Here is a 13,767-nt window from a genome sequence, read left to right as displayed (position 1 = left end):
CCTTATGAAAGTCAAGACTTTAATTGTGTAGAAAGTCTTATCTTCATTCGTATACAAAATTACTAATTTATATATTAATTAACTAATGAAGTCTTACTTATTTTAAATATTTCAACCTTAGATCTTTATAGTATTTATATTTATATTATCTAAAAACCACTTTCCGTACCCGTCAAGTGTTTTATTAACTTTTTTCTTTGCTTGCTTTATTAATTTCTATTTTGGCCAAACCCATTCTCGCTGCGACAAGTATGTCCATCGAATGAGGCAATCTGTATGTTATATATGAATCACGATGGTTCAGATCGTATCGATATAGTATAGCCTAGTGATTTTTTTTGGCGATCTGGAAAGCTGTCCGGTTGCCATAAATCAGGTGGAACTTGGCGATGGCGAAGGGGAGCTAAGTGGGTAGGACGATCGATGATCATGTACAAAGCCATGTTGTACATGGCTTCGACTTCGTTTTCGGTTTTGCAGTTGTCAAAAATTCGCACATTTTTTTTCTTTTTTTTTTTGAAAATCCCCTCATGTCCCTCCATCTCCCCTCTTCTCTGTCAAGAGGGCCGATTGGCCTCCAAAAAATGCGTGAGTGCGTGTGCTTTTTGAGTTGTCATTGTCATGTAGCCGGCAATTAAAATTGGTCCCCTTTTTGCCTTCGCATCCGTTGGATACCCAAAAGCCACCCGTTTGAGGAGACCCCCCTGGAACCCCCTCTAAACCCTTTTGGTGCCCCCCTTTTTGGGGCCCGGGGGCAGCTGTTAAATAATTTATGAAGTGCGTAAGGTTTCTGTCGCGCATTTCAAGCAGTTTCAGCTTTTTCTTCACTTCGAATCGACCAACTTCGGCCAAATATTTGCGCATCGCTCACGCACTTTTTAAACATTTTTTTCTTTTTGGGTTGGAGCGTCTTGGCCACAAAAAAATACCCTGTAATAAGGGGTACCACTTAAGTTTAGGGAGCTTGTATAAAATACTAAATATTTAAAGAAAAATCCTAAGAAAACTGAAAGTAACTCTCTTAAAAAAAGTTTATTCTTCAGAGACTATTTGGTAAATAAATGAAATAATTAATTAATTAAAGGTTATAAATTCAAATATATAATAATAAAATGATCTAAAAATAATAATTCATGAATAATTAAAGAAGGTATATAGCAAATTTGGAGAGAAAACAGCATTTCTTTGGGAAACAACATTAATAAAATGTTGTTATTGTATTAATACATTAAATAATAAACCAAAGACATAAAAATCATTAAATAAAAAGAATAAATAAAATATATATATGCATAAATATTTGTATTATTTAATAATATTATTAAAAGAGTACTTGACTCTTCGTCTTAATTTAAACTTTCTCAAGTCGTTTTTTGGACTGAAATCGATTTGGTTTTGTTTTGTCAGCCGGAAAATATTTGGCCACGCAGGTTTTTTTGTTTAATTTTTTTTGTAGTTTTTTTTTTGTAATTTTTTGTGCGTTGCTCATTAAACATTTTGGCCAAATTTTGCGATCTGCATGCAAATGTTGCTGATTAGACGGGGCGTCGAGTTGGCCATTAATCAATGGCCAAGAGACTTTTGGTGGGGGTACCCAGGGAAATAAACACGAGCCAAGTGGAAACTGGAGCGGTTTCAAGAGGGGCACCTCTTAACCAGGGTCCAGAACCAAAAAGAAACCCCCACTAGAAGTGAAAAGCAAAACCCAAAAAGGCCAGACGCGAACTTGGCCAAGAACTAGATTCCCCTCTCTTCCGGATCTGCTTGGTCTGGTATTCCCCGGCCAGAAAACGGATCACGGAATGTTCGCTCAACCTTGGCGCAGAGTCAGGCCAGGCTGGAGGGTTTGTCCCTGCACAGCAAAAAATATTAAGTAACTTGTAAAGAAAACAAGAACCTAAAAAAAACTAAAAAATAAAATAATAAAACAAGAATTCAAAGCCAAAAAGAAACCGTGATTAAACTCCTGCAACACTTCTAAGTAAACTCTAATTTCCTGGAACTACTATAAGTTGCTTTTTGATGTCATTTAATTTACTTAATTTTAATATCATTTTCTTCAAGTGTGGCACTGTCTGTGGGGGAAGTGTTAAGCTTGCGGAAAAGGGAAAAAAGAAAGAGCCTGATTAATTATGAATTGAGTGTCTGAGCCACAGCCGCCGGTTGCCTGCACTTGCACTTGTGCACTTTCATGCACTTTTATGCGGCACTTGTTGCTCCTGCTCCCTGCTTTCCCCCCCTTGGTTTTCCCTCCTTGCCCTTGGCCTTGCGGCACTTTTCATATTTTTACGCTTTGCGAAGTTACAGCCGGTACAGACAGGTGGAGGAGGAGGGGGCCACCCCGGCGAGGGGAGGCATTCGAGCAACAACTTTTGTCACGCCACAAGTTCAGACGGAAAAGTCAGGAGCGGTTCTAGGGGTTACCAAATATTCTTATGTGCCAAAAAAATTAAATATAAATATAAAAAAATGTGCTACAAAAATTAATAAGACTCAAATTAATATTATTAATTTAATTTCTGAATTATTTTCTTTATCATTATTAGCTTTCCTTTTAAATACTTGCAGAAATTTAATAAAATATAAATTTAAATTATATCTGCCAAATTTTAAAGAGTGTTAAAGATATTTTCAAAAGTTTAGTGTAAGAAGTGGTTAAATCTGAGATATATATTAGAAAACTAAATTATTTAACCATAAAATTTTCCAAACAAATATTTAAAAATATATATATAGAATATCTTTGTATAATATAAAGAAAATATATAAGCAGATATATAAAATAACATAATACTCAATAAAAAAATATAACTTATTAATGAAAGTAAGTACCTAACCGAGTTCAAGAAAATCTTGATTAATTATTATTATTATATTGTTTAATAAACCCTTAATTTTTGAGATCCCCTCTTGTCTGTAGCTGCACTTGCCACTTCACTTGCAAGAAGTTGCAACTTGGGGCATGAGCATGCACTAATGCTCAGCGGCACGTCCCAGTGTCTTTATCATATAAACGGTGCGATTTAAATTAATAATTAAGGCAAGCTCTGTGGTTGTGGTCTCTTCAGAGTTTTCAGTCTTTGGGTGAACCATCTGCAGGTGGATTGCAGGTGGATGCAGTGGATTAAACTGGCCAACTTTGATGCAATAAATCAACGTGAACATTGGGTCTTGTCCAGAAACCCCAAAGAGTGTGCTCAGCCAAATGAGAAGTTACTCATCCCCGAAGGAGGAGAATCTTGAATCAAAATACCAAATCTAAATCCATTAACCATTAACCATTAGCAATTACATGCCAAAGACACGGAGGCTTTAGATTATTAATAGATCTTTTAAATAGAGAAACAATAAGGAGATGATCCTACCAACTTACTTTAGGGTAAAAAATATACCTTTATGAAGCCCTAAAAATCTCTCATTTTTAGTTAACTTGGCTGCAAGTGTCAGAGCCATTTATTCCTGCCACTGAAATGGGTCTAAAGTGATTTTAATTTTACTAAATTTACCGTGCTTGCAATCGCTTATAGAGGAGACTCCGCCAAGAAAAAGGCAGTTTAGGAACATCAGGAGGATATTAAATCTCTGCCAAACCTAAAGATGTTAATGATGGATGCCTTGTTCAATAGTCTGCTGGTGGTTAGCTCCAGCTATGCCATGTACACTTTGCATCCATTCGAGACACCTTATGGGTATGCTGTGGCAACTTTAAGTCTGGTCCATGGCCTCATCGGAGTGGTACGATCATCCCAGAATGATGGCGAAGAGGATGAGTGCAATCGCATTCGATTGATAACCAATGGAATGATGGAGATTGTGCCATTACCTTTGACAAATATCGAACTATATCTACGCTCAACTAGCCCAGGTCTGGCCCTGCCCCACCTTTGTTTTGTGGTGCCTTTGGTCTATGATATGGTGGCCAAGATGCGGGACACTGAGGATCATGCCACCGAAACCCTCAAGGAGCTAACCCTGCTGGGCAATGCCGTCTCTCTGCTATTTTTGGGCATTAATCAGGCCAATCGGCTATATGGTGACCTGGCTGTTATTGCCTTTTTGGGACGTTATGGTTCCTCAATTCTGGACTATTACTGGGAGGGCCTGGGCTCTGACTTTAATCTGCTGGCCCATTCAATGTATATCATTCTGATGACCATAACACTGTCGGCCAAGTGAGCAGTGAGCAGATCAGCAGCACTTTAAAATACAAAATAAATACTTGGGTCTTTATTAGTTAATTGCATTTAATTTAATTTAAGAAGTTATATTTTGAAGCGACGCTTATTCATTCTACAAGGCCAACATCCCCATGGTTCATTGGCTCTTTTGGCGGCTCAATAAACTTGCAATTAATGTTGGCAAATTAAAATGCAAAAATAAACATTAATTGTTTTGTCACACTCGCAGCACGACCAAAAAAAATTAAGTGTTGCCGGCATCTACATCTTTTCTTCTGTCTCCACCCTTCACCTCCTCAGACATCCCCATCTCCATCTCCATCTCCATCTTCATCCTCATCCCCATCTCCATCTCCATCTTCATCTCTATCCCAAGCCAATCTCCAGAGACTCATCCGGAGATCCAGCTGGGGATAACATTTTAGCTTCAATTTACAACGTCAACGATTCGGAAACGAACCCAAATGAGCTCAACGCAAACAAAAAAAATGGGAAATAAAAAAGGAAAACAAGGATAAAATGCTTGATTTAAGATGATTTTTTGTTTAAAGTGTTTCATGCTTTTTGATACATATACAAAAAAATTATTCCCAAATAATTGTAGGTAAGCCTCCTCCATCCTTTTTATATAAGCTTTGAAATTCAGCTCACCTATATTTATTCAATAATCTATACATTTTCGTATTTTAATATTTATTCTTTAATATATGTCAGGATCCCTTCAAGGACCCTCTTTATTGCCTACTTTGGGGCGTTGAAAGGCGCGAATCTCGGTGGCGGATTGCTAATGAAACGGCGCCATAAAAGCGACTAACAAATGTGCGGAAAAGAGCTGCGAACACCGCGGATGGGTAATAATTTATGCATTTTAATTAATTGCCAGTTTGCCAGGGACCCCGTCTTCCCATTTCCCAGCTTTTATGATCTGGCTCTAAAGAACGACCCCCCGGGACTCCCGCAGGGTCCCCGCCGCGGACTAATCATGTCGTCATTTGCATTTCGTCGAAACCCAAGGGGTTAATGTCGATGCAACAACTACAACAATAACAATAACTTCAACAATATTATCAACAACAATAATAACAACACCAACAACAACAGACAAATTCATTTGTGCCTTTAAAAGACGATCCATTTATTTTATGAATCAAAACCAAAGGAGGAAGTATCAAAGATAAAGCAAGACAAGAAATACAGTGAAGAATCGAAGAGGGTATACTTGAAATACATATATACTGGTATGTAGTATAATATATAACATATAATATCATATATTATATACCCGTACTTGTGTAAATTCTTAATTATTATTATTATGCAAGGGTATTATAATTTTAGTCAGAAAGGTATATTTCTGTAAGGAGTCATTTCCGACCATATAAATCATATATATTCTTGATTAGCATCAACAGCCGAATCGTTCTAGCCATCTCAGACAGAAATATTTTTTTTTTTTTAATTTTTGTCAAAATTTTATAAGGGGTCACATCGTTAAAATTTTCAAAAATTTATCAAAAAAATTTAAATCTTTTTTTAATTTAAATTAAGTATGCAGATTTATTAATCTAATTAAAAATAACATAGAACAGCTTTCCGAATTAAACTTAATGCTTTTTTGGCAAAGTTATGTGTTTTTTAAGTTTTGATTTTTAACAAAAATTGTCAGATAAAAATGTCGATATATTTTGATTTAATAAATTCTAATATTTTAAGCTTATTTAAGATCGATGTTCGATTCGATTTTATAAATCAATGTTCAATCTGCAATCGTTTACCCAAAGTTACATTTCTATAAACAGTTTTAAAAGTTGTGCAAGGCTTCTTGTTATATACAACAATTTAATTATTAATTAAAATAATATATATATATCTAACATATATAATTAATTTATAAGTTACTGTTTACTCGAGGAATTCTGAATTTTATCTGTTCTTTACGTTTTTTTTTTTGTTTTGTGTTAACATTCAAAGTTAGCAACACTGCGTATACGTAATATTTAAATGCGTATACGTTATATCTTAATGCGTATACGTAATAATTCTTAACATTTTCTGTATAGGCTTTACATCATTTAACTTTTACTCAATTATATAGAAAGTTATAGAATATAAGCTTATTTTGAATTATTTCTCTTAATTTCAAGGAAAATACACTATAAAATAATGCCAAGAATTTAAGAATCACATCAAATAAAAAATTATTTTTATAAGCGTTTTACTTAAAGATTTAAGAATTATACGATTATAAGATTATTTTTTGTGTTAACATTCAAAGTAAACCACACTGCGTATACGTAATAAATCAATGCGTATACGTAATAAATCTCAACATTTTCGAAATAGGCTTTACAGAATTTTACTAAATATATAATTATATTGTTTAATTTCAAAGAAAATACACTAAGATTTTGCCAAATTTATAAGAAACACATCATTTTATTCTGCCATATAATAATTTTTTAAGTAAACTTAATCCCTAGCTGGCTTTTTCTTGAATGGTTCACCCTAACGACCTATCACTGTCTACACTGCAAGCTGTAACCGCAGAAACATTTCAAAAATGCCAACAAAAACAACAAGAAAAAAAAACAAATAAAGGAAGAAAAAAAAAAAGAATGCGAAAATCAACAAACCGCGAGAAGCAGCGAAACAAAACAGAAAACGGAAACAGCGGAGAACCGAAGAGGAAGCAGCCGAACAAACAAAAACAAAACGCGAAAAATCGAAAAGCGCGCGCTGAAAAATTGCACGCGAAATGCGCCGGCGCAGCCGCCATCCCCTCGCGCCCTCTCGCTCGCTCTTCCCCTTGGCCCGGGGCGTGACTGTGCTGCAAGTTCAAAAACCTGCAATTTGCCGTCTCGCTCGCTCGCGTCTCAATGACTCAGAGCGTCAGTCGGTTAAAAAAGCCGGCCGGCATTGTTTTCTTTTTCTACTCATTTTATTTTTGCATTTATTTTTTTCCCCTTACTCGCTGCTGGCGCTGCCTTCTTTTGCTCTTTTTCCCTTGTTTATTAAAGAAAAAAAATACAAATAAAATAAAGACAGACAGCGAACAAAAAATAAAAAAAGCAAAATAAAAATAAATATAACAAAAAGAAACAACGATGCATGCAAAATGAATGCGGACGAAAAGAGTGCGAATACTGCTAATGAATGCGAAATGGAACACAGAGACAGAGAGACCGCAAATGCAGGCAACGAGGCAAAGAGTATCGCAAACGTGAATACCCTGTAAACCAATTTAATATGCAAACTTGTTTGATTTAGTATTTTATATGACGTATGTATGGAACATTGATCACCTAGGAAGGGTGTAAAAATTATTATACAAAATATATTTTAATATATTGTAAACAAATTATTAGAGAAAGGTTTGAAAAATAAGTGATAAACATAGGAAGCTTGAAAAAATATTTAGAAATTGCACAATTTACATTTCTTTGAATATTTTTAAATTAAATTCCAAGCTGTTTTTAATAAGGAACAAACTATTATTTAAACTATTAAGATGCGGGAAGGTGTTTAATAAAAAAACGGAATGTTTCTTGATAAAGAAAAAACATGTATATAACTAAAAACTAAAACCACTAAAAAAAATATTTTAAGCTTTCCAAAAATCATATATACCCCTAATACCCCCCGATAACATTCGCCATATCTTTAATGAGCGTTCGAAAAGAAACGGTCAAAATCTGAGAGGCGACGCCAACGCAACCGGCATCTTTCGATATATACGAATACTATATCTTATATGCGGCTTACAGTGGCTCACAGCTTATTTCGTGCAGAGGTAAGCTTGAAATTCAAATTCTTATAGCTAACAAACGGTAAGAGATATCAACAAAATTTAAATGCAGTTTTGTTAAGTAGGAGTTAGGCATTTATTAAGACACTTTATTATTTTTAAATACTATTAGTTAACTCTAAAATCTAAAACAAACTAAAAATAACGAATTTTTTCATGTCACAGCTTATTTCGTGCAAGAACTTTAAGTACACTAAATTTGTAATTCGTTAATCTTAAATAACTTTTTCTTGTTGCAATCCATTAGAGAAGATATCAACTTATATATTTATAACTTTTTAACGTTTGGTTACACTGAAAAAAAAAGTTTTCTTTGATTTACCAAAATGAGCACGCGTACACCCATGGAGCAAAGCAAACTGGTCCTAAATCACATTAAAAATTAAAAAACTAAACTTAATTTTGCTGAAATAGTAAACGTGAGCTATATTCTTGTCCAATATATCATCCAATGCTTCAACCGAGAAAATCTATTAGCAGATAAAGGCCAAAATGCTCAGAATAGAACTTTTTCAGTTATGGAGAAAAGGCGAATTATACTAAAAAATTAATTAAATAAATTAATTAATCGCTAAAATTGGGCACCAAAACATGAAGTAGATATTGAACATGAAATGGGAAAAGGTTTCGTCCGCCGCGACTTGCGGAAACACAACTTTAATGACCGAGTAGCCCGCAAAATGCCTTTTATTAGGCCGAAGAATCAGAAGCGCAGGCTTAAATTTTCCAACGACCATGTAACTCATCCGTTATCGATCTGGAATGATGTTATTTTCATAGACAAGTCCAAGATCAACATTTTGGGCCAAAATTAGGAAGGGTGGAATGCAGTATTCTTGACATCAACTAAATACAGAGCTGCACACTAAAAATCTAATACCTACGGTCAAGCATGGTGGCGATAGAATCATGGCTTGGGGATGCATGGCGTTATCCGGAGTTGGAATTTTGGCGTTAATCGATGGAACTATGGACAAACATAAGTACCTTCAACAGTTGAAGGATAATTTGGACCGGGACGCCAAGAAATTGAACATAGAGGAGCTACCAATTTTACCAGGATAATGACCCAAAGCAAAAATCAGATTTTCTGCAGACCTGGATGCAATGGAACTGCCCTCACTTAATGGATACACCTGCCTAGTCTCCTGACCTTAACGTCATTAAGAATTTGTAGCCAATTTTAGATCCTGGTATCCTGGCAAGAGGTCGATACCCAACCAAATGAGCTCAAAACAGGCCTCTTCGAAGAATGGCCCAAGATTGCAAAGAAACCAACGGAAAAATTTGTTTTTTCAATGGAAACTCGTTTTAAGGATGTAATTAAGCAATATGGAGGCCACACAAAATATTAAGTTTATTATTATAATTATAATTTAAGATCAAGTTGTTTGCACGAAATAAGCTGTGACATAAAAAAAGTCAGTATTTTTTTTGTATTTTAGTTTTAAGCGTTATCTAATGGTATTTAAAAATAATGAAGTGTCCTCATAAATGCCTAAATCCTACTTAACAAAACTGCATTTAAATTTTGTTGATACCTCTTACCGTTCGTTAAATATACGAGTTTGAATTTTAGGTTAACCTTTGCACGAAATAAGCTGTGAGCCACTGTATATGTATGTTTGTAGTATATTTCGCGAATTGTGTATTTAAAAAAATAATAATACAAAAAAACTGCGCTTGGGAACCGCGAACAGCGAACCGCGAACTACGAACTGCGACTTTTGGCGTTGCTGCGCAAGCGCATTCTTGTTGTTGTTGTACGTGATTTGTTTACGAATCTTAACAAACTGTGTACACAAAATGTTTTAAATTACCACGAAAGGCGTCGTCCGTTCAAATAAAAATAAATAAAATGTTGTGCGCACACACAAAAACCGCAGCTCAGAAATCACAGCTCTCGCCATCTATTTGCACTGGCCCACGGACTAAATCAATAATTGCGAAATGATCGTCATCTGCACTTAGAGAAGTTTATTTAGTGAATGTAAGCTAAAAACAGATGAATATATTAAATCATGGATGAACAGCTGTTTTGGCAAACTAATGCTGACTATCTTCTACACTCTACAAAGTAACTAAAGTGACTTTAAAAAAAAAATTATACATTTCATGACAATGCAAGGAACATACATATATCCTTAAAGGGTATTAAAACTATAGTCATATGCTTGCAAAGCATTGAAGGAGTCATTTGCGACCCTATAAATCATATATATTCTTGATCAGCATCAACAGCCGAGTTGTTCTAGCCATCACCGACAAAAAAAATACATTTTTCAATATTTTTAAAAATTTTATAAGGGGTTACATTGCTAAAATTTTCAAAAATTCATAAAATTTTTAAATTTTAAATTGAGTAAGCAGATGTATTAACCCAATAAAAGCTAGCTCAGTTCATCTTTGGGAAATGAAATTACCGCCTTTTTGGCATAGTTATGATCGATTTTCTATTTGATATTTAGATCAAATTGGGAACTGCAAGGGTATACAAATTCGGCTTTCTGACGATAGCCTTCCTTCTTGTTTTTCTTAATTTTTTGGCAGATTCAGTATGAAATGAAATTATTTAGCTTTTAATTAATAAAATACCATAAATAAGACCATAATTTAAAGGGGAGCACTAAGAATCTATTATAAAAAAAACTTATATTTAATAGTATTGATAATTTGTTAAATATTTATATATAAATATTTATATAAATAATGTATAGTTCAATATTAAGAATTTCTAATATAAAAATCATTAACAATTGAAGAAAATAAACAAGAAAATGTGTTGAGTATTTCGTAATCCTTAGAAAGGGCCCGAAAAAGTATGCTATACAATTTTTAAGCACCAAATGAATCGCAAAAGTTGATATTTTTATGAGAATTTTTTGTAAAATATATTTATAAATATTAAAATCTACTCATAATCACTACTTTCTCTCCTTTAAATAAATATTTTCTTGCAGTGCACAAAAAACCCGTTACGAACTAAGTGACTCACACACACACACACCCACAGCTGCTGTGGTGGCGTGGGAGAGGCCAAAAAAGTAGAGCTGCATTCGTTACCCGACGCATTCGTATGGGTGACGAGTGATTCACCAAGCGGGACAGTTCGCAGAAACTACGAAATGCAGTTAAATTGATTGTCCGATCACGATGCCGGCAAATGGCAATTGCAATTCACAATTGCAAAAAACGGGCAAGTGAATGGGTCTTAAGTGAGTAGGTGTTTTGCCAGTGTGTTCTTTTTATTATTATTGTTTTGTATTCTTTTTTTCTCTTGCTTTTTAGTCAGGTTTTTTTTTATTTTTTTGTTGTGTGTAACGGTCGCTTGCCATGGTTGTGAATGGAATGGAAATGCGGCATTGGTTTCATTTTGTGGGTCAACTTACGTGTACGATTCTTAATTTATTTAATACATTTTACTAGATTATTTTTGAGGTGATTGATGTGGTATAAAAGGGGCTTTGGGAGTCTCAGTTGGTAAATCATCTTTAACTTTTATCTTTAGCAATAAGAAAGCATTGTATTAAAATAATAAATCTGATTTTTATGCAATAATATTATTTCCTTTCCTGTTTTAAAAACTATTTTGTATTATTTTAAAATTTGGGTTTTAATTTTAAGTAAATCGGACGACTATATGTCATATCATATCATATCATTAAGAACAATCGGGAAATTAGTAATCTGCCTAGGAAAATAAGATAAACAAAGGAAGCTTTTCAGCTTTTCAAATGCCTAATTTGACTACCACAAGAGTGGATCTTATTTTTTAATGATTTTCTCGCTCTAAGGTTACACTTTTAGGGGAAAACAATTAACAATAATAATTTAAGAGCAAAAATAGGTAAGGATATGAAAAAAACAAAGAAAAAATAAAAAAATAAATATAATATAAATATAATATTAAAATAGTTATGTTTCACTCACTCGTTAACATTAGTTGCTTCTTCAGATCCCAATGGCGAATTAGTAGATTTAGTAGATGAAACACTGACAGTACTTATACTTACACTCACTCCCGCACTTATTTTTTTTTTTTGCACTTGCACATAAAAAAAAGGAAAATAAAAAACAAAAAATTACCTTGCCAAAATAAATCGATCTGATCTTGGCATACATTTTTTACGAATGAATAAAAAAAAACACAACCAGCTGCCTGGTTTTACTTTTGGGGCCTCGCCCTCACTTCACTTCACTAACACTTTTCACTCCGAAAGTTTACTTAACATATTTTCCGCACTTTTTTTTTTAATTTTCCGCGTTTTACTTGTTTTTTCACCGATCTTTTTGCGTAGAGACTTAGACTCTTCTTACAGTCTCCCGCTTTTTCTTGGCGACTTTGGAGTAAATGATTTCCAATGCCCACAGGGAGGGGTCGCTTCCCGACAATGGAAGGCTCTAGTGGCGATGTCAGCCGGCCACTTCCAAAGAAAGCTTCCAGCTTTCGACCTGGATTGGAAAGAAATATCTAAATTTTATTTCATGGCTTCTATATTATTTAAATAATAATAAAAATAAATAAAAATAATATATTTACCAATCGTTCCTATGCCAGCTATATGATATAGTCATACAATTTCCGTAAAATTGAAACCAATAATCTGAAATAAAATAAAGACTAAATTAAAATTTTTGAAAAATAAATCTTAAACTCTTAAATATAATACGTGGTAAAAATAACAAAGGTTATGTTATTAATTTACTTTAAAACAAGTAATGAAATTTCTATTTTAAAAAGAAAGAAAACTAATTTCGGAAAGCCAGTTGATTTACCCTTATAGTTTGCAGTTTTATTATAAAATTGGGTGGGAAAATGATCATATCCCAGCTTAAAATATTTGAATTTTTTAAGTCAATATATCGATATTTTTATATGGCTTATCAAAGTTTAAAAAACTCATAACTCAGCCAAAAAGGCATTAATTTTAATTCGGAAAGCTGTTCTAGGTTAATTTTTATTAGATTAATAAACCTGCATACTCAATCAAAAATTTCAAAAAAAATCAAATTTTCATCAATTTCTTAAAATTTTAACGATGGAACACCTTATAATTTTTGAAAAAATTGTAAAAAAAATTTGTTTCTCTCTTTTATGCCTAGCAAGATTCGCCTGTTGATGCTGATCAAAAATATATATGGGTTATAGGGTCGGAAATGACTCTCGAAAGAGTTACAAGCTTCTGAATCTAAATCTCGCACGTCTGCAATTATGATTCCCAACTTGTTCAAACATCTCCGAAACGAAGTGACGACTGCTTACTGCCGGCCAGCTCCTAGTTATGTGTGTGTGTGAGTGGTATAATAGAAGTAGCAAGTCAATACTCTTCGTAGTTACTTATTGTCAACTTAACTAAATGTTTTTTATAACTGAAAAAAAATTACCCTTACATTTAGACCAAATTGTCTTTGTTCTTAATAACTAAATTGCCTTAAAGGCATTTAGTTAATGAAAAATCCTCATAAATATACGAAAACTTCACCTACAAGTTAAGTAATATGTGTCCCATATTTTAGACATATTTATTTATAGGTTTAAATCGGAAATTGTCTCATAAGTAAACTTCAAATATATGTATTTCTTGAACTGAAATTTCTTTATTATCATTATTTTGATGTGACAATTTTATGAATAAATTCAAGTTTTGTAAACCTGTAACTCAGTCAAAAAAGCATTAATTTCAATTCGGAAAGCGTTCCTATGTTAGTTTTTGTTAGGTTAATAAATCTGCATACTCAATTTTGAATTTAAAAAAATTGAAATTTTTTCTATTTTTTTTCGGA

At 33.5% G+C, this 13,767-nt stretch overlaps 1 protein-coding gene across 1 annotated transcript; it reads left to right on the top strand.

Annotated features, from left to right (window-relative positions):
• The first annotated feature begins 1,547 nt into the window (after positions 1-1,547).
• Positions 1,548-4,238, top strand: LOC110184437 (uncharacterized). The gene has a single exon (XM_086826703.1). The coding sequence runs from the start codon at positions 3,598-3,600 to the stop codon at positions 4,174-4,176; it is 579 nt and encodes a 192-aa protein (XP_086682829.1). The 5' UTR covers positions 1,548-3,597; the 3' UTR covers positions 4,177-4,238.
• Positions 4,239-13,767: the final 9,529 nt, after the last annotated feature.

The sequence above is a fragment of the Drosophila serrata genome, unplaced genomic scaffold (genome assembly GCF_035046125.1).
Source record: "Drosophila serrata isolate PLE 108 unplaced genomic scaffold, ASM3504612v1 contig_8, whole genome shotgun sequence".
Classification (NCBI taxonomy): domain Eukaryota; kingdom Metazoa; phylum Arthropoda; class Insecta; order Diptera; family Drosophilidae; genus Drosophila; species Drosophila serrata.
This window is presented reverse-complemented; position numbering and strand designations above follow the sequence as displayed.